Consider the following 19,083-nt stretch of genomic DNA (forward strand, 5'->3'; position numbering starts at 1 on the left):
AAAAAGCCGTCTCTTTGACACTCCTGGGCTAGAATATGCATTATTTGATGATAATTACTTAAGACTACTATATCATTTGGATTGTCTAAACCCCGCGCAGGTAACATCCATTCAGTAAGCACCATCTGGCTCCTTACTAGTCGGGTTTGTGGACTATTTTCTGTGTTTACATGAACTCCAGAGCAGTGAATGGAAATCTATTGACTAAAGTATAGACCGATCTCAACCCGCAGCAGTTTACTCACATTTTGAATTACATCCATTTTACGTGTTTGTCTTAGCGTGTTAGAGAAGTGTCATTAATCGCTATAGAGGGTTTTAGTTGGTGGTTGGTGTCATCCCGCTCTGCTGCCTTATAACAATGCACGGGATTATCAATCCTAATCAGAGATTAATCACAGATGCCTGCAGGTACATGAGTTGTGTGACGAGGGAGCAGCAATATGGGACGATGAGGAACTGGTGTATTCTGTCTTAAATGCATTCATGTGGTTGGGGAATTGTAAAGTTACTCAATCTGCTGCTCAGAAATCTGCAGAAAAATGACAATGTTGCCCTCATAAGTAAACTGTAAGGGTGCATGTAAAGTAAATATGATTGACACGTCTACCTGAACGTAAACGGTGGATTTTAATGTTGCTAGGCAACTACTTAGTGCAGTTTAATGAGAATTAATTTTTCACTTTAAATGAAACAAAGTGCATCAACAAGATTGTTTCTCATCTGGTTAAAAAAAAAAAAAAAAAATCACATTACTTATTTTTCTTTCTTGGAAGTGGGACCTTTCCCAGCTCCTCATCAATTCATCAGAAGACACTTGCACAGTTGTGGGTGTCTGTTTGCATCCAGCTGCGTGGCAGAGCCGCCAGTCACAGTCTTTTCTGTTTTTTCTTTCTCACATTTGTAGTCCGTTCAGAAAAAACGGTGTTTGAACGTGCAGGTGCGTCGACTCCTGCATGTTATCGTCTCGGAGCTGGCACTGAGCCTCAAATCCCTGTTTAATTCAGAGTGCTGCTGGCACGGCTGACTGGCCGCCGTGTGATTAACAAGTTGTTCGTTTGGCCGGAAACTTGGGAACACATTTGCCAGCGTGACAGACTCAACAGTGGCTTTGGTTCATATGGAGCTGATTATCAGTTGGGAGAGTTTTTCTGAATGAAAAAAATAGAGGATGTTTGAAATCGAGACTCTCACAATGTTTACCTTTTCTGTTTAAAAAAAAAACGCAGTTTGGGGTTGTTGTTTTTCTACGAAAGGCTCAAGAGCAGGGGTGTCAAACACAGTTTAGTTCAGGGGCCACATACAGTCCAATTTATTCTCGAGTGAGCTGGACCGGTAAAATAGTGCCATACTAACATTTAAATTGAAACTTTAAAGTTTTTTCTTCATTGTGGTGCAGAGTATACAAAATAAAAAGGTCTATATTTTCATCCTGAAAAAAGGTGCAAAATACAGTTGAATGTCAAAAGGAAACTCTCTTAAAGGTCCGTTATGACGCAAACTACACTTTAACTATGGTTTTCTAACAGTAATGTTTGTCTCAATAGCCTGTGTATGAGGCCCCAACAGTGAAGAAAGTCTGTCATCTCCCTCACTTGCTTGCTCCACTTTTTTAGCTAATATGTGCTCATACAGGTGAATTATAGATTTTCCCTTCATGATGTCATACGGGGAAATAGACTCTGCCCTCCGGCAATGGATACTCTCCTTGACTCTTCCACAGGTAGATGATCTCTGCCATCTAAAATTACGAAATATTTTTTAGTCCTTGCAAACAGACCTGGAGTAGGCGTGGTCAGGCATAGTTCATTAGCATTTAAAGGTACAGACACAGAAACAGCCTGTTGTCAGTCAAGCTCACTAAAGGGACTGTTAGGCTTTTAGGCTGGCCTCATGTTTGATTCCCCCGCTCAAGAGATATCCTTTGTGATGTTCCACATTCCTGAAAGCGTTCCTGGGAGTTTATATATGGTGGATGGCTTTTCGCTGTGCCATATTAGATGATTGTTAAAATCACCCCTCGTCTGAATTTTAATACCCCGTCACGTTCCCCGGGTGTCGGTTTCTAATGCGTCTCCCCCGGACTTGCCTCTCGTCCCACATGTGCGACCGTTTCCAAGAAGCACATACACGCACACACCTTTTTCATTACTTGCCCCTCGGCGCAGTTTCCTGGGATAATCCGTGTGCGTCTGGAAAACACAGCGGATTTTTTTCCAAAGACATGTATTTTCCAGCGTGCCATGTATTGCCAATATTTGCATTTTGTGCAAATGTGTAGCTGACTTGTGTTGGCTGCCTGCACGCAGCGCGCCCACTTGAATTTTATTCACTCTGTGTGCACTGCAGACATTCGCCCAAGGACTCGAGCTGGAAACTGAAAAGTCTTTTATGTTCTCAAATAGAAGTAAAAGGCAATTTCATGTTTTTTTTTTGTGAATAAAATAAAATGTCGGTAGTTGAACTTTTTGATTCAGACTCCGTGTTGCAGTGAAGTCGGAAGCGCTTTCTTAAATGAACACAATGTAATCCTCTTTGCTCTAATCTGCACACACTGATGATTTCTTCTTCTTGTCTATTCCTTTTTCACCTTCTCAGAGAGGCTCCAGCTATGGCTCCTTGATAACTGCCCATGGAAAATATCAGCTATTTGCAAAAACAGGCTATTTTAAGGTAAGGCTTAGCGAGTTCTGACATTTTCAACTCCTGCGCACTCCTTTTCCGCCACCCACACATGTGCAGAAAAAAACAGAGAGAGAGAGAGAGAGAGAGTGGGCGAATATATACTGTCGGTAGTTGGTTTTAATATGAGCTGCAGAATGCGTCAATTTTTTTGCCCTTTCTCTCTCAATTTCTCTGCTCCCGCCTCGCAGTCTGGACATGGCCGTCAACTTGTTGCTTGCTGTTAATTCGTCCGTTTAACTCGGAGGAGGTGCGACAAAGAGAGGCCTCAGAATAATGAGACGAGTTCCTTTGTTTCCAGCCGAATGATGCTGGTTTTTTTCTCTCTAAATGCTGATGTCACGGTGCAGTTTGAACACCTCGCAGACGGAGGAGGAGGAGGAGGAGGAGGAGGCGAGGCTCTTCTACAATTCAATGCAGGCCACAGGCGATTAAATCTGACAAAAACGCACCAACACAGAAAGACACAAGAGCCTCAAAAAGCAAAAGTAATGCTAATTTTCACCACTTTTTGGTAAAATCCTCCCAGTTGTGACAGAAGAAATCACCCGGCTCGCTTCATTTTCTGAGCCTCACACAGCAAACTGCAGATATGATTGTTACTGAAATAGGCCCAGAATTCAGCTGCTCGATGCTGGATTCTTCTCATCATTTCTTTTTCGTTCTGCTTTATTGCCGTCACCGTCACTGCTCTTCAGATCTCTCATTCCATGTCATGAAATGTGAACTCCACATCATGTTGCAGGGGAATCTCGTGGCCATAAAGCACGTCAACAAGAAGAGGATCGAGCTGACCAGACAAGTGTTACTGGAACTCAAACATGTAAGTTTTATTCAATTGTTACTTTTATTTTGTGAATCACTGGTTTTTCTTCTATTTTGAATGAACAGGAGAAACCAATCTTTCTACATTTTTAGAAGAAACTCAGCTGGAAGGTTGTCTAAAAAATAGTCTTTTTGTGTAATCCCAAACAGACTACATGATGTTGAGATCTGTTGGGGCCATATGTTCACACCAGGAGTCCCAACTGATACAAATAATACAAAACAATAGACTTTTAGGGAACTATACTATGATTCTCAGACCAATCAATTAAATAAAATTATATGTCTATAGCGCCACATACAACACAGTCATTTCAAGGCACATTTACAGAGAAAGAAACCATAATTCCACACAAAGGAACAAAGAAGACAACTTAAATTGCAAGACAACAAAAATAATTCAAGAATGATTCATATCTATGACACAACTGTACGACATTACGTCTCCAGGATCCGATGGCTTGTGCGAACAGTTTAGAAACGTCGCCACAAGTTGAAAACATAAAAAAACCAATTATGTAAATTTTTAAAACTGTAAGGAATACAAATACCTACATGAAACTTGTTTCTTGGATGTCTGATTAGAATCACGGTTTCACATGAAAGCGTGCATCAAAAAAACATATTTCGGTCTTTTTAACCGTGAAAGTGTTAAAAAAATATATAGGTGAGTAAAGCTCATTTTACAATTTTATGACACACTTGTGAATTCTATGAAATTGGACAATGTTACTACTCTATCACTATGATTTTCTGTTAGCTTTTGGATTTTCTAGATATCATAAATGCTACAGAAGTCCTGAAAGTACACATGCTACATGCGGCGATATGACGGGACGATAATGATCAAGTATTTTGGGAGAAGCTGCTGCAACCAGGTGCGCTTCAAATTCCTAATACGGACTGGACAGTGCAAATGATGATGATTATGATGATGATAACAAAAAGCTGTAATAAAAGGATAATCCAGCACTGTGTCATTTGGTTTAATTACAGACTTAAAAAGCACTGAATCATCGGCATACATGTGAACACCACAGTCAACTTTCAGGATCCTTTCTTATGAATAATATAAGTCTCATTAATTATTCTTTTAACCTTTGTAATGGGATTTGCTCTGAGCAGTAACTTGTACTATATAGTAGTATCAGCTGAGCAGAGTATTCAAAGTCCATACTGGTACGATACTCTCTCTGTTCCTCCATTAGGTGAACTAATTTGTTGGACTCACCCAACTTCCTTTGTTTCCCTTTAACTGTGTGCTGGCAATGTGTTTTATTCGATGAACCATTTTACAACATTTCTTCAAACACAGTTATTAGTCATTGTTCGTGCTGCTTGTTGGATCTCTGTTGCCAAGGAAATGAAAGACTTAATATTTGGCCGCATTTGAAGCCTCTGAAGCGGGATGGCCTCGTCGCGCTGCCGTGGTATCGGTCTTTAAACGCAGTCTTTGACGGCTCGTACCACTGAACAGACTCACTTTTGTGTTGAGGCTTCAATTACTCTTCTTCAGTGGACAATTTTTAAATTCGGCTGTGAATGTTTATCAGAGAAACGCTCGGTTTGTTCTGTTCTCCCTGAATACTTTCATCAGCTTCGCTTTGAGTCTTGCTTTGCAAAAGAATTGAAACGGACAAAGTATTATTTAATTTTACAATACTATAAGTACAATTAGTAAAATTTTGTACAAACTAAAAATGCTTGATAGAATACATTTAGTTGTTCTGTACTATTTTGATACAGTAGTTTTAATTATTTGCATTACAGTACCAAACGCGTACTTATATTGTCGCTGATATTGTTACTGATCTGTTAGCATTGTGTTTCAGTGTGAACTGATGAGAGTAAAAAAACTAAACAAACAGGTGAGATAAACTCTCAGCATGCAGACAGCTCGTAGAAAGTTAAGCTGATATTCATTTAAGGGTGCTAGGGATAAGATGAAACTAATATCTGATATATGCCCTGTGACAGACTGGTGAAATAATACTAGCTCAAATGATAACGTTGTAGCATGAAGCTAATGCTAGAAGCTAACAGCTGGACGATCAGGAGAGAGAGACAACAAGTTTAACAAAAGAACCAAATAAACTTAAGTAACTAGAATTGTGTAACTCAGGCTCAGTTTACACGACCGCATTTTCAAGTGAAAACTGAAGACTTTTTTTGCTTGGAGTCACTGAAAATGCAACTTTTTGATGTCAAAATCGGGGAAAACCAATTTTTCTCACAGCCATAATAAATAGTTCTTCTACACATGTGAGTAGATTTAGAATAACAACAACGTTTGCCTCCAGAGTGTCATGACTTCCAGTCCATATTCTCCTGGGACTTGGCAGTTTTATAGTCGACAGCCACCGGAATAACAGTGCAACTTTGTCTGTAGGTGCAAATGTCTGTGTACTCACCGTTGGTAATGGATTCATTACAAAAACAAACAACAGCACCCACTAGTGGCTCAACATGTTAACTACATCATTTTCAGCATTTTTGCCATTTCCATGGATACAGACATCATTTTCAGAACATTTCCATGTAAACGCAAAACCTTTCTGAAACGAAAACACAAAAACGATGCATTTTCACTGGAAACGTCGTTTAATGGGGTCTAACGTTATATTAGTGTTTAATCCTGATCACAGTAGACATTTATTCACATCACTGTTAGGTGTTCATAGATTTCATGAACCAGTTTGTCACCAAATAATCCCCAAAAAGTGGAACTATTTCTCTGATGGATCTCTATCTGCCGCAGTCGAACAGGAAAAGCATCATTTTCTGTCTTTACGAGCTGTTTGCAGGTCGAAGCAGAAGGCTGGCCTGTTATTAGCGTGTTGGCGGGGCGTCCGTTAGCAGCAGGACGTCGTTTGTCGCTCACAGCAAAGAGCAAACAACCTCAAACTGTCGCTTTGACATCGGCAACTGCAGCAGCTACTCCTGAAGCAGTCCCTTTCGGTTTGAGAAAAATACTTAAGATTGAGCGATAAAGAAGCTGGAATTGGAAAAACAATTTGCACAATTTCTGCGGTTTGGTGAGGGAAACACAGTGTGGCACGGGGGAAACCCATAACTCGGAAACAAATGAAGATGGATGCTTGTGGAGACGATTTCTGGGGCTTTTTTTTTTTTCTTCTTCTACACTTTGCCGAACTTGAAACTGCTCCACGTCCTTGCAGTTCTGGGATGCCTCTGTGGCCTCTCGGCCAGTCGGCTGGCCCACCAGGGGGGGCTGGGGGGGGGGGGGGGGGGGGGTTGTCTGAGCTGGCAGATTCTCAGAAGCCCTCCGTCCCCCCGGGAAGTGTGTGTGTGTGGGGGGGGCTGATCGGCTGTCAAACCTCAGCTCATGAAAAAAAACAACCAGATGGGGGGAACATAGACAGGCCCTGCCAGTGGAAACTTAACCACTTGTCTTCCAGCTCCTCGTCCTCCCCCTCTCATCAGCCTGCAGTGGGGGAAGTTATATAGGCCAAAGGGTAGGCTAACATCGCCCCCGAACTGTGAAACAGGAGCGGTAACACACACCCCCCCACCCCCCATCATCCAGCGTGAGAGCCGCCGTCAGTCACTGCAATCAAAGAAGAAAACACACGCGGTTAAAATCACAGACACCGTTTTTGAAGTTTCACGCTGGTAGGAGAAACACGTCGCTCTTTCTCTGTGCTGCTCCCGTTTAGGAAGCCACGAGGAGCCCGCAGAACGTTCTCATCAATAATTGGCCCTAAAGAAACGTTCCCTCTTAATCACTGCCCCTCACACCAAGCAGTTTTCGTGATTCACCTCCTGGAAGGCTATTCTCCGGGTCAAAACGGCGCATGATTATTTTCCATGTCGAGCAGTTGTACACGTTCTGCCCGCTCCGCTCTGATATTCCTGCCCGTACATCCTCTCAACACCTCAACGTCTCTTTTCTTTTCTTTTTTTTGCCGCCCTCAGCACACTGGCTCATTCATAACCTCCAGGGGCAATTTATGCACACGCACATGTTTCAACCGGGTGCCCTGAGCAGGAATGCGTCTCAACACGTAGAGAAAGACCCGGTGCCAGCTCTCCCGACTACAAATAGACTATTTTGATGAACTGCTGGCAGCGTTATCCTCCGAACCGTGTACATAAATGAAGTGTCAGTTCAAGTCAAACACCCGACCCCGTCCTCTGTTTCCACCCCGTGTGTGATGTTTGGACAGCGTCACATTCACGGTTGTGTTTGTGTGTCTTATTTTCAGATGAGAGACATTCAGTTCAACCATCTAACCAGGTTCATCGGGGCTTGCATCGACCCGCCCAACATCTGCATCGTGACGGAGTACTGCCCCCGGGGCAGCCTGCAGGTAACAGCTTCACTTCTACACACGGCAAAATCAGCCCAGTTTCACCCTGAGTGGACCAGGCGGGTAAAGTATTGTCATAGCAATAAAATAAAGTTTTTCTTTGTTGTGGCACAGAGAATACATGATGAAAATGTCTATGTTATCACATTTTTAATGAAACTTTCTCGTACAAAATACAGTGAAATATCCAGAAAACTTCTCCATTTGCTGTTGCATTATGGGTGTTTTTACCAATTCACCCTGACAGCATGGCTTTCAGGCTTAATGCTCGTTTGTCACTGATATCTCAGCTCAGGTGTCAGTGTCGGGTTGTAACCGCTACTCTTAAGAAATTTGTCTTAAAAATTCTATGTTTTCTTACGATTCTTTTATTAATTATTATTTCCTAGGTAGTTTGGCCAGATTGGAGCCTTCTGCTGGCCAGTTTTTATCCACAAGCCTTATGTTTTTACACTCCAGCTCTAATAGTTTCTGTCAAATGTGCAAAACACAAAAAAATCTAGAAAGTTTAGTCGCGTGTGGCACAGTGGGACAGTGGTTAGCGCTGCCATGTCCTCGCTGCTTCGATAACATGAGGTTGCATGTTCTTCCTGGGCCTGCATGGGGCTTCTCCAGCTCTCTCTCATAATCCAAATGCATGCCTGTTGGCGTTACGAGTAACTCCACAGTGCTGGTATTTCTGATGTATACATTCAAACGTCATGGTCTGGAAATTAGTTTCAACTGCTGCTGATCTGGGATGGATTCCATCTCCTCCAACCCTGATATGAACACAACATGCATAGACGACAGACGCAGGGAACCGAGTCTATTTTAAGAGTCTGTTTTTACTGATTACGGAGAATTTTCCCGTGATTATGTTGAGAATGAACGTGTGTATTTGTGGCCAGAGTGTGTGGTGGTTGATCAAACTCACATTTTAGGCCATAGCACAGTTTTGATTCACATATTGGACTCTGTCATGGGCCTGTTTACGCTGTACAGGCCACAGGCAGCCTGATTTAAGCTCAATTGGGCCGGGGATGTGAAAATATAGCATATTAACCTTTAAATGCCGACAACTACATTTTTCTTCAGTTGTATCAGAGCATGTGTTGAAAATGGTCTCATTTGATGCACTTTTAATGAAATCTATTGAGAATTTATTGAAGTCTCAAGTAAAAATAGAAAAATTCCTTTTACTAAGCATGTTGTATTTTTCTTTAGTCACATTAAGGTGGCTGGCTTTGCTAATCTCTCAGCTGTGCGTGTTGTTGTAGTCTCCTGTTGCATTATTACATCTACTGAGTGGATCCTGAATTTGATCTAAAGACCTGATGTCATATATATATAAGCAGTTTCAAAATGCTAATTATAGCTTCCTTAACAATTACTAATAGCTAAGGGGTTCAGAAAATGATAAACAAATGTAAACAATTCAAATTACCAATACTCTGCTCTCAGTTAATGCAATCACTTATATTTTGGAGATCCTGTACTTTTCAGGGTACATGTGTTTCCAGGTACTAAGTTCAAACCTGGACATGTTTTGAATGATTGGACAACACATTACACATTACAAAACTGTGAACTTAAACTAAAAGACTTCTGCTTTTGTGAAATCATATTCTGCTTCTGAGCACGCTCACAATATGAATTCCTGATCTTTTTATCTGCACGTTTGGGCCTAATAAGTTTCTTTGTGTAACCTGTTTTGTCATGACAAATACAAATAGTTTTGTCTTGATTTTGTTATTGTTTGTCTGAGATGTTAAATGTTTAGAACGGTGGTGTCAAACTCATTTTAGTTAATTGTCTGCACTCAGCCTGAGTGGACTAGACCATTAAAACGGTGCCAGAATGACCTTTGGATTTAAACTTTAAAAGTTTTCTTTATTGTCGCGCAGAGAGAACGTGATGAAAATGTCTTAATGCTCAGTTCTCTGTGTTGTGTTGCATCTGCTACTCTTAAGAAAAAAAATTTTTAAATCAATTTTCTTGTGGAATTTTTTACAATTTGCTTGGTGGTTTGGCCGGATCAGAGCCTCTGGTGGGCTGGTTTTGGCCCACAGGCTTTATGCTTACTAAAGCCTATTGGTTTCAAATGCCTGAAACCAATAGGTTACTTCTTTGGAGAAAGCTACTTTGTACGTTGACTATTTTTAACAGCACAATTTAGGCACTACAACATTAATTGTTGACTACAAATGATTTCTTTCTGTACTATACTCTTTCCACCTTGGACTACAACTCAGATGCTTTACTTTTTTGTTTGTCTGTGTTTTACTCACGGTAATCCTCTAAGATCACAACACACGTCAAGTTAGACTCTAAAGTTTGACATAACTTAATCTTTATCATAATTGTGATTTATCTTGTTTATTCTAACTGCGCTGCAGCGTGGAGCTGCCAGGCAGCTTCAATGACCTAGGTTAAAGCTCGGCCATGGACTTCATCAGTCACACTGTCAGAGAGACGACTTGTGTTTTGAAGCAAGTTTATAGCTGCAGCTGATGTGATGTGGCTGGATGTCAAAGCTCCGGCTCCAGTTTCCAGCTGCTGGGCTTCGCAGAGACCTTGGTTAACATCCTGCAGGGCCCTTTGCATGACCTTGAGAAAGACACACAAAAAAAAAAGCCTTTATCCAGCCCGAAGGTGGTTCTGTGTTTTGTCTCGGGAAGATATCCGAGGCAGCTGAGAAGTTTTTGAAAGGATCGGGCAGAAACTTTGATCTCTTTTTGCCTTTTTCAGGACATTTTGGAGAACGAGAGCATCAACCTGGACTGGATGTTTCGCTACTCTCTGATCAACGACATCGTGAAGGTACGCCTCACATTGAAGGCGGCACAGTGGCACACGCACGTCTACGTCTCGTGTAAACATTGACAAAAAGGTCACTTTTCAGTGTTACATAAGAGGCTTTGTGTGTCTTGCAGAAGCACAAAAAAAGATGTCTGTGTTGCCATGGTTTCACATGAGCAGTGGTGATGAGCGAGTGCGGCAGTGAAACATTCACAAAAAAGAAATGTATTTTTGGCTCAACACAGTGCAGGAAACTACAGTAAATATATTGCAGTTATATAATGTAAAGTAAGGCACAGGCGTAAACTTTGCTCAAAATTTTCCTTCCAATCAGAACCAATCACAGCCGTCACTCAGGAGACAAAGAGGCTTTTTTTTCAGGAGGAGCCTTGTCTGGACGGATTCTATAGCGCAGCGAAGCGCTTTGGCGAAACCGCTCCAAACAGATAGTCGAGTAAAGAGGTGAAGCTCTGAGGCACGTTTGACTCACCGTTTCCACTAAATATCGAGGACTTTCAGAAACTGTTCCCCGAGGAATTAACCGTAATTTCTGAGAACCCCCCCGCGACAGCGCATGTCCTTGAAACACAGCCTCTTTTCACAGCCTTCAGCACACATCCACTTGTCAAGGCATATTAATCGCACATGTGTGGATGTCTGTGTTTTTATGTTGTGTGCTGCAAAAGGAGAAAGTGGTGGGGAAAAATAAGAGACAGCAGTTAATGCTTGACTTCACGCTTCTCCGCACCAGGGAATGAACTATCTGCACAACAGCTACTTTGGCTGCCATGGAAATCTGAAGTCATCTAATTGCGTGGTGGACAGTCGATTTGTTTTGAAAATTACGGATTACGGCTTGGCCAGTTTCCGCTCGTCCTGCGAAAACGACGACTCGCACGCACTGTATGCAAGTAAGTGGTGGCTCTCTGGTTTTATCGGTCTGATGGAAGAATCTGCTATCTGACCCACCGGCGCTGAGCATTTTGTTGTTGTGCTTTTGGTTTGCAGAGAAGCTTTGGACGGCTCCCGAGCTGCTCATCTATGACAGACATCCTCCTCAAGGCACCCAGAAGGGCGACGTGTACAGTTTTGGCATCATACTGCAGGAAATAGCTCTTAGGAATGGGCCTTTCTATGTGGAAGGCATGGACCTCAGCCCCAAAGGTAAACACAAATGTCTTTTATTGTCCACCGAGGGCAACAACAACTGACCCCTGTGGCATCAAATTACCGAGACCCTTTAAAACAGCAAACCAGAGTTTAAAACATGACGACACAAAGAAGAAGAAATCAAAACAATGAAGTCTTGTGTCCCTAATTCTCAATCAAATCGCCTATCCCTGATATTATTCAGCATGGTTTATTTAACATTGGCTTTGGAAATGGACCTTGGTCGGTCAGACTATTAAATAGTTCCCCCTGCAGGCACGTCCACAAACAAAGAACACATGCTGGCCACATGTCAAGGCAGGTGGAGTCCAACAAACCAACACGTCTCATATGTGAGACATAAAACTATAATCAGTCCAAATAAAGGGACCCTCCAAACAATGGCCGTAAAGGAAAACAAATGAGTTTCATGTGTGGAGTCCAAAAGACAAACGAGGTCCAGGTGATGTATAAGCTTTGTCAACGTTTTAAAATTGATTGAGAATGAACAGCAGCCGAGGTCAGTGAAGGAGGAGTTTGGTCTTCAGTCCGCTGTCACCGATCAGCCTCTCAGAAGAAGAAACCAGTCATTTACTCTGAGGCCTCGTTTACACAACTTTTTGAAGTGAAAGCTGAAACTGAAAAGCAACTTTTGGAAAACTCTCTGACTCTTTTTCTGAAACGCTGCTACTGTACATGCTCATCACGCCCGTGGTAAATAGTTCTTCTGCACATGCTCAGTAGATGGACAATAACAATAACAAGACTCCCTGTCCATCTTCTCCTGGGACTTGGTAGTTTGATAGTTGACAGTCGCCCCTAATAGCAACGCATAACGTTGTGTAAACGAAGCCTGAAACTCCTGATTGTAAGAGGGAAAACATACAGGGGAAAAGGTTGAGAGTATTGAAAAAGTCAAATACAAAGTGGTTTGTAAGAAGAAAAGAAAAATGCAATGCTTTACCTTTTAAAAGGCTGTAAACTGGAGCTCCCGTCAACATTACAACATTACATCAACATTACAGTGAAGCTAATAATTATTGGACACATCCACTCTCACATGTGGAAAACAAATTAAGCCAAAGGCCATTTAAAATGTAATAATACCAATGATGTTAATAATTTGCCAATGATGCAATTAAAAAATATAATCATAATGGACAGTACTGCATATTATGTATCTTCCAAAGCAAAAAACCGAGAAAATATTTAACTTCTAATAGATTCAGTCCTATAGGGATACACTGATATCACTTTTATAAAGGACCGTACTGACCTTTAGTTACTTGCTCATACAAAGTACAGATACAAGTGCTTATTAAGTGCCATAAAGCTTGATTCATATTCAGTACCCAAACAATACACGGAGGCTAAGTGTCCTCACAGCCTCTGTGTCGACGCTACATGAACCTTCCAGTCTCCAGCGTCTATCTACTCACTGTGCTATGCGTACTGTGGACTGTAGACTGTGCATTGAGCTCGCTGTATGTTAACTGTTACTGAGTGTATCAGTCGTACTTTAATCTTGTGCAGCAAGTAACATAGCTGGTGTTTGAGCCCCGAAACTCTTTAGCATGTAGCATGTAGCATGGCTCGGAGCCAAATCCCCCTGACCCAATGAACAGTTAAATTAATGAGCGACATTGGGCTAACTCTGCTAGTCCAAATGTCTCGGGTGGTTAAGTTGCGGGTGTTGTACTTCCTCCTCCTCTTGATATTTTGTCAGAACATAATTTACAGTCTGTCTTGCTTTTGTCATTTTCATTAATATTAAAGAACGTCCACACCGCGGACATCGCTCCTCCTCTCTTTTCTACCTGCTGATGACGCTAATGACGGACGACGTCAAGTAATCTTTGCACCCCGTGTAGTATCTGCTCCGATATGGGTATCGGTATCAGTGCATCCATAATATCTCTGTAATTGGCTCAAGTTATTACAGTTTGAAAAGATGTTTTAATGTAACTTCAACATCCAACTAAAAGTGTAATAACTCATTAAATATTGGCAACTTGTTATTATGGCATTGGTTTGAATTATCATAGTGTTATTGGCTTCATTACTTTTAAAATGGCCACAATTATTACTGTTACACTGACCAACTACACTGATCCTGCTTTAGGACAGATTAAAAAAAAAACTAAACAGAAAGGAAAACTTGGAGTAAAAAAAAAAAAAAAAAAAGATAGATATCTTTTGTAGGGTGAGTCTTAATATTGTCAACAGAGCAGAAGTTCACAGGCAGAACTAAATGTCACCGCTCCTCCACACTGATCTTTGGCTGTGCCGCGTTCCCTCAGTGGAAACCTCCTGGCTGTTCGGGGGCTCGTATGCGCTAATCGCGGCTGACGTTTTGGCTCGGCAGCTTCCTGCACACATGTTGGCCATTGCGGTTTGACCAGTTTCTTCTGTAGCATCCACTTTTAGCTCCACTGCTGCCTCTGCTCAGTGACAGCCAGGAAAACGAACCTCTGAAGCAATTGGGGATTAGCATCTCCACATCCAGAGAAAAAGTGTGAAAGCCCCTCCCGGGGGTGCTTTGCTCTCTGTCGTTGGCGCTCGCGCTTTGTGCCGACACTCATCCATTAACAGGCTGATAGCAGCGAGAGCTGCCACCTGCGCCCCTCATGTGTGAATGGATTCAAATAGCTTACAACATGACTCCATTCCTCACTTTTATTGATCTTTCACCACAATACTTGGAGAATAAATTGAAGGGTGTTGAGGAATCATCATGTGACTCATCCTGGAGCTTTTTCAACCGATGTGACAAATAAATCAATGGCATTGAAAGGTAGGAGCTCATCTAGCACTCAGAGCAAACGGAGAAAGATGAAGCGGTGAAAGCAGAGAAATGTTCCTAAAGTGAGAAGTGGAAAAAGTACATGAGTACTCAGTGTGGGTGGAGGAGCCCCCCCCTCACACAGCCCCCTCAACTCGCAACCCACAGCTTTTATCTCACACCAAGCAGTCATTCCTGGTTGAATGTCAGACAGTTTTTTTCCCCCAATGTTATTGTTCAGAACATCTGAGTTTCAATAAAAAAAACGCACTTCAGCTCGTTAGAAGCTTCATACATAGGAGTATAAATCAGACTAAATCACTAAATCAGAGGTGTCAAACATGAGGCCTGTGAGCTAAAACCGGCTCACAAGAGGCAAACCCAAAGCAAAATGTGAAAATTTCAAAGAACATATTGAGCAGAGATGTCAAAGAAAGATGCCTTGTTGCTACCAGCCTAGCCTGAAAGCCATGCTGCCAGCGTGTAAAAACATGCATAATGCAACAGCTATAGGAGAAACTTTTTTAAAAAGAAAATTTTAATTCAGGGGGTCACATATGGCCCATTTCATCTTGAGTGGGCCGGACCGTTAGACTAGTGCCATGATAACCTTTAAATTTAAACTTTAAAGTTTTTCTTTTGTTGCGGTGCAGTATACATGAGGAAAATGTCTATATTTTCACAAAACCCAACAATTACTACAGAAAACAACTACAATCTCAACATGAAGTACATTATAATAAAACCTTGTTGTGTAAAATACAGTGAAACGTCCAGAAAACTTCTCTTATAGCTGTTGCATTATGCATGTTTTTACAAACTCACCCTGGTTTTGAGGCTAGTTTTAAGCAATACGGTAGCCAGCTTTCATGGCAGCATCACTAATATCTCAGCTCAGGTCTCAGTGTTGTGTTGTTTTGCTACTCTGAAGACATTTGCTCCAAAAAAAAAAATCAATGTTTTCTTTGAAATTTTTACAGTTGTTTGGTGGTTTGGCCAGATTGAAGCCTCTTGTGGGCCGGTTTTGGCCAGCGGGCCTTATATTTGAAACTCCGGATGTACAGTATTTGTGTGAATGTTTCATTTCACAGTTTATGCATGTATGTTAGTAAATCAGGCCCATTGTTTGCAACTGTTGTTACATGTGTGGTTTCACACTAAAGTATATTTTCAAATGACAAAATTTCAAATTTACAACAAATTCAGCAATAAAATGTGTGACGCCACAAGAGAAACGCACTAAACTCCAACTTGAAATCAGCATCAAGCATGGCAAGGCACGCATATCGATCAGTGAAACACGGAACCAATAAATAACTGCTGTAGAAGAAATGCAACCGCAATTGTCCACTTGAGATACTTTTACTCGCACTGTATGTGCTTTATTGTTCTTGTGATTGTGAGGAGATCTACTCTTTCTTTAACAAAGACCTCTATTATTTCTTGGCCTTGGTTTTGATGGATGATGGTGGATTGCGTTGAGGCTGTTACAGAAAAAGCTCCAACAGTCATGCAAGAAATGGAGGCGGTATTCACATGTGTTTTCATTCAGAGTGTAGGTGCATTCAAACCTCCAGAGTTTAATTGTCCTACGTGGAGAGGCCTAATGTTCAACGCGTTTTCACTTAAAAACATGGCTGTGTAAATTGACTTAGTGAGAATTATCATTCTTCTGTTCAGACAAATGTTCACAGTGTTTGAATTTAACCACAGTATGAATCACTGATTTAATAAAACAATATAATAGACACAGTGTCTGTCTTCCAGCTGTGAACCCCCCCCCCCCCCCAATGCTCCTACACACCTCATGGTGCAAATGATTTAGTCATGACCGAGTGTCTGAATGTGGTGAGATGAAGCAGAAACATTTAAAACATGTCCCCTCCCCAAAGACTTGATTGGGAAACATTGTCCAGGGCACCTTCTGCTGAAATCCTTTCAAAATAAATACTTCACAAAACACGGTTGCAACGAAGCATAGCGCAAAGCTCACCGTAGCGTCCCGAATGGGTTTGTTTTTCTGTCCAACTGAAGTTTAACACAAACTTTTGCCCGTGTGAATTAACGCAGTAGTGAGGGAAAATTCGGAGACAGACGTGTTTCTACCTTTGTCGTTGACGTTACAATCACTCTTGTCCAGAGATCGTACAGAAGGTGAGGAACGGTCAGAAGCCGTACTTCCGGCCGACGACGGACAACCGCTGCCACTCGGAGGAGCTGACCATCCTGATGGAGGGCTGCTGGGCCGAGGACCCCGCCGAGAGGGCCGACTTCAGCCACATCAAGATCTACATGGCCAAACTCAATAAGTGAGAACCGTGCTTCGCTTTCGTCCACAGCGTTTCCCTTCAAATGGTCGTTTCACGTAATTCACTAAACATATCGGAAAGCTCAGGCCAACAAAGTGAAAATGCAGCGTTTTTGCATTTCAGAAAAGTTTTGCGTTTACACAGCAACGTTTTGAAAACAACGTCTGTTTACTGGGGCTTTTTTGGAAAATTTCCACCTTCTGGGCCGTTTTCAAAAAGTTGTGTTTCCAATGGCTCTGAGCTCCATCGCCGTGCAAACAGACGTCCAAAACACTACGGAAGTTTCACGTTTGCATTTGAAAAGATTGTCGGCCTGAGAGTACCAGAAGTTTGTGAGAAAATACTTCTCCTCCTCAGAATATATATATGATGTGTGTGTTAAAAACCCCCATGTTCCCTCGACTCCCACTGCAGCTGATCCGTTTAAGAGATTCAGAAATGCTAACAGGAAAAAAAGAATCATGTTCTGGAAATTATGGAGACAATTTTAGATAAGAGGCTGATTGTGATTCCTGACAGACGCTTCTGGACAGGAAGGCCTCTTCGCTGCCTTTCCGTCTCTCAGTGTGAGTCCGGGTGTGTGTAGCAGAGGGGAGTGTGTGTGGCCGTGTTTCTGCTATTGTTTCTCGATGAGCTCATGAATCATTCATATGAATATCTTGGGTCTGACTTTTTGTGTGTGTGTGTGTGTGTGTGTGTGTGTGTGTGTGTGTGTGTGTGTGTGTGTGTGTGTGTGTGTGTGTGTGTGTGTGTGTGTGTGTGTGTGTGTGTGTGTGTCATGTTTCCCCTTGAGGAGGGCAGCTCCGTCAGAGTGAGTTACTGTATGAAGCACTGCGGGAAATGAAGTGACATGAAAGAACACACACACATTTTGATTACAAGTGTAAAGGCTGAAGCACTTTCTGGTGACAGAGTCCATCATGGTGAATTCATGGACCTACCTCATTATGACCAGTGGAGCTGAAACCTCTGGCGATCTTCCTTTGCTTTATAAACTGTATCTGCAGACTAGCCCTGCCATGTCCCATCCACAGCTTGAGAAGGTGCCTTCGGCTGTCAGACGCCATTTTCAAATCTGAAAGTCTGTTAAGTTACGAGGTGAAACCCCCACTTCATGCATCTGCTACCCATCTGTGTTGAAAGAAACCAGTTGAGGTGATTTCGGCATCTCATGGGGAAGTTTCTCCTCCCATTGGAGGTGCATCAGCCTGAGATCCCACAGGACGAGGTTGTAGAAGGTTCCCAAGGACCGGAATATTTGGGTTTACACGACAACGCCTGCAAGTGAAAACAGAAAACTTGTGGTGTTTTAGGGGTGCAATGACACAACAGCGGTGCTCCTAATCGATGAACATGCAACTTTTTGACAATGCTCCAACTCCGTCTTCTTGGAAACAGGGGAAAATGCAACTTCTCTGAAAAACTGCTTCTGCACATGTGCACCATGTCCCAGTCTGCACATGGACTTGTTGTTGCTGATTGAGATCCCATTTCCACAACGTTATTCCAGTGAAAACTGAAAACCTTCGTTAATTTTGGGGCAAACTTCTGTTGCATTTTGGGTGTCCGTTCACAACGGTGGTCAGAGTCACTGAAAATGCAACTTTTTGAAAATGACTCCCAAGATGGAAATTTTCTCCATGGAAACAGGGTAAACACAAATTACCCCACATGTGCACCACTGCCATAGTAAATAGTTTTTCTACACATGTGCAAGTCGATGGACAATAACAACAATGTTTGTCTCGAGAGTGTCATGACTCCCAGTCCATATTCTCCCGGGACTTGGTAGTTTTATAGTTGACGGTCACCGTAGTAACAATCCAACTTGGTCATCTGTCCATACGAATGTCCGTCTACTCTCATTGTTAAGGCTTATATGGTATTGTTCTCTGCGTACGTGTGTGTGGTTTCATTACAAAAACAAACAACAGAACCCACTTGTAGGCCAACAAAAAAACATTACATTTTCAGCATTTCTGCCATTTCCATGTAAACACACATCGTTCTCAGCATGTTTCTGTGTAAACATAAAACTTTTCTGAAACGAAAACATGTTTTCAGTTGAATGGATTAAACATAGCCTCAGTCACCGTAAAGCCACTGCAACCCCATGTGGACTACAAGGGTAAGAAGACGGATGTTTCCCAATTCGGTTGAGGTCTGCAAAGTTTGAAAGCCAAGTCAACACCTTTAACACATTCAACGTTCATCAAAACAATGT

At 42.0% G+C, this 19,083-nt stretch overlaps 1 protein-coding gene across 1 annotated transcript in view; it reads left to right on the forward strand.

Moving 5' to 3' along the window:
- Positions 1-19,083, forward strand: part of npr2 (natriuretic peptide receptor 2) — a 90,468-nt gene that overhangs the window by 52,345 nt on the left and 19,040 nt on the right. The window contains exons 9-15 of the mRNA XM_080476713.1: positions 2,599-2,673; positions 3,428-3,505; positions 7,734-7,838; positions 10,569-10,640; positions 11,371-11,530; positions 11,628-11,783; positions 16,691-16,859. Coding sequence (XP_080332839.1) covers positions 2,599-2,673; positions 3,428-3,505; positions 7,734-7,838; positions 10,569-10,640; positions 11,371-11,530; positions 11,628-11,783; positions 16,691-16,859 — 815 coding nt within the window. The remainder of the gene's footprint in view (positions 1-2,598; positions 2,674-3,427; positions 3,506-7,733; positions 7,839-10,568; positions 10,641-11,370; positions 11,531-11,627; positions 11,784-16,690; positions 16,860-19,083) is intronic.

The sequence above is a fragment of the Lipophrys pholis genome (assembly GCF_963383615.2).
Source record: "Lipophrys pholis genome assembly, chromosome: 12".
Lineage (NCBI taxonomy): Eukaryota > Metazoa > Chordata > Actinopteri > Blenniiformes > Blenniidae > Lipophrys > Lipophrys pholis.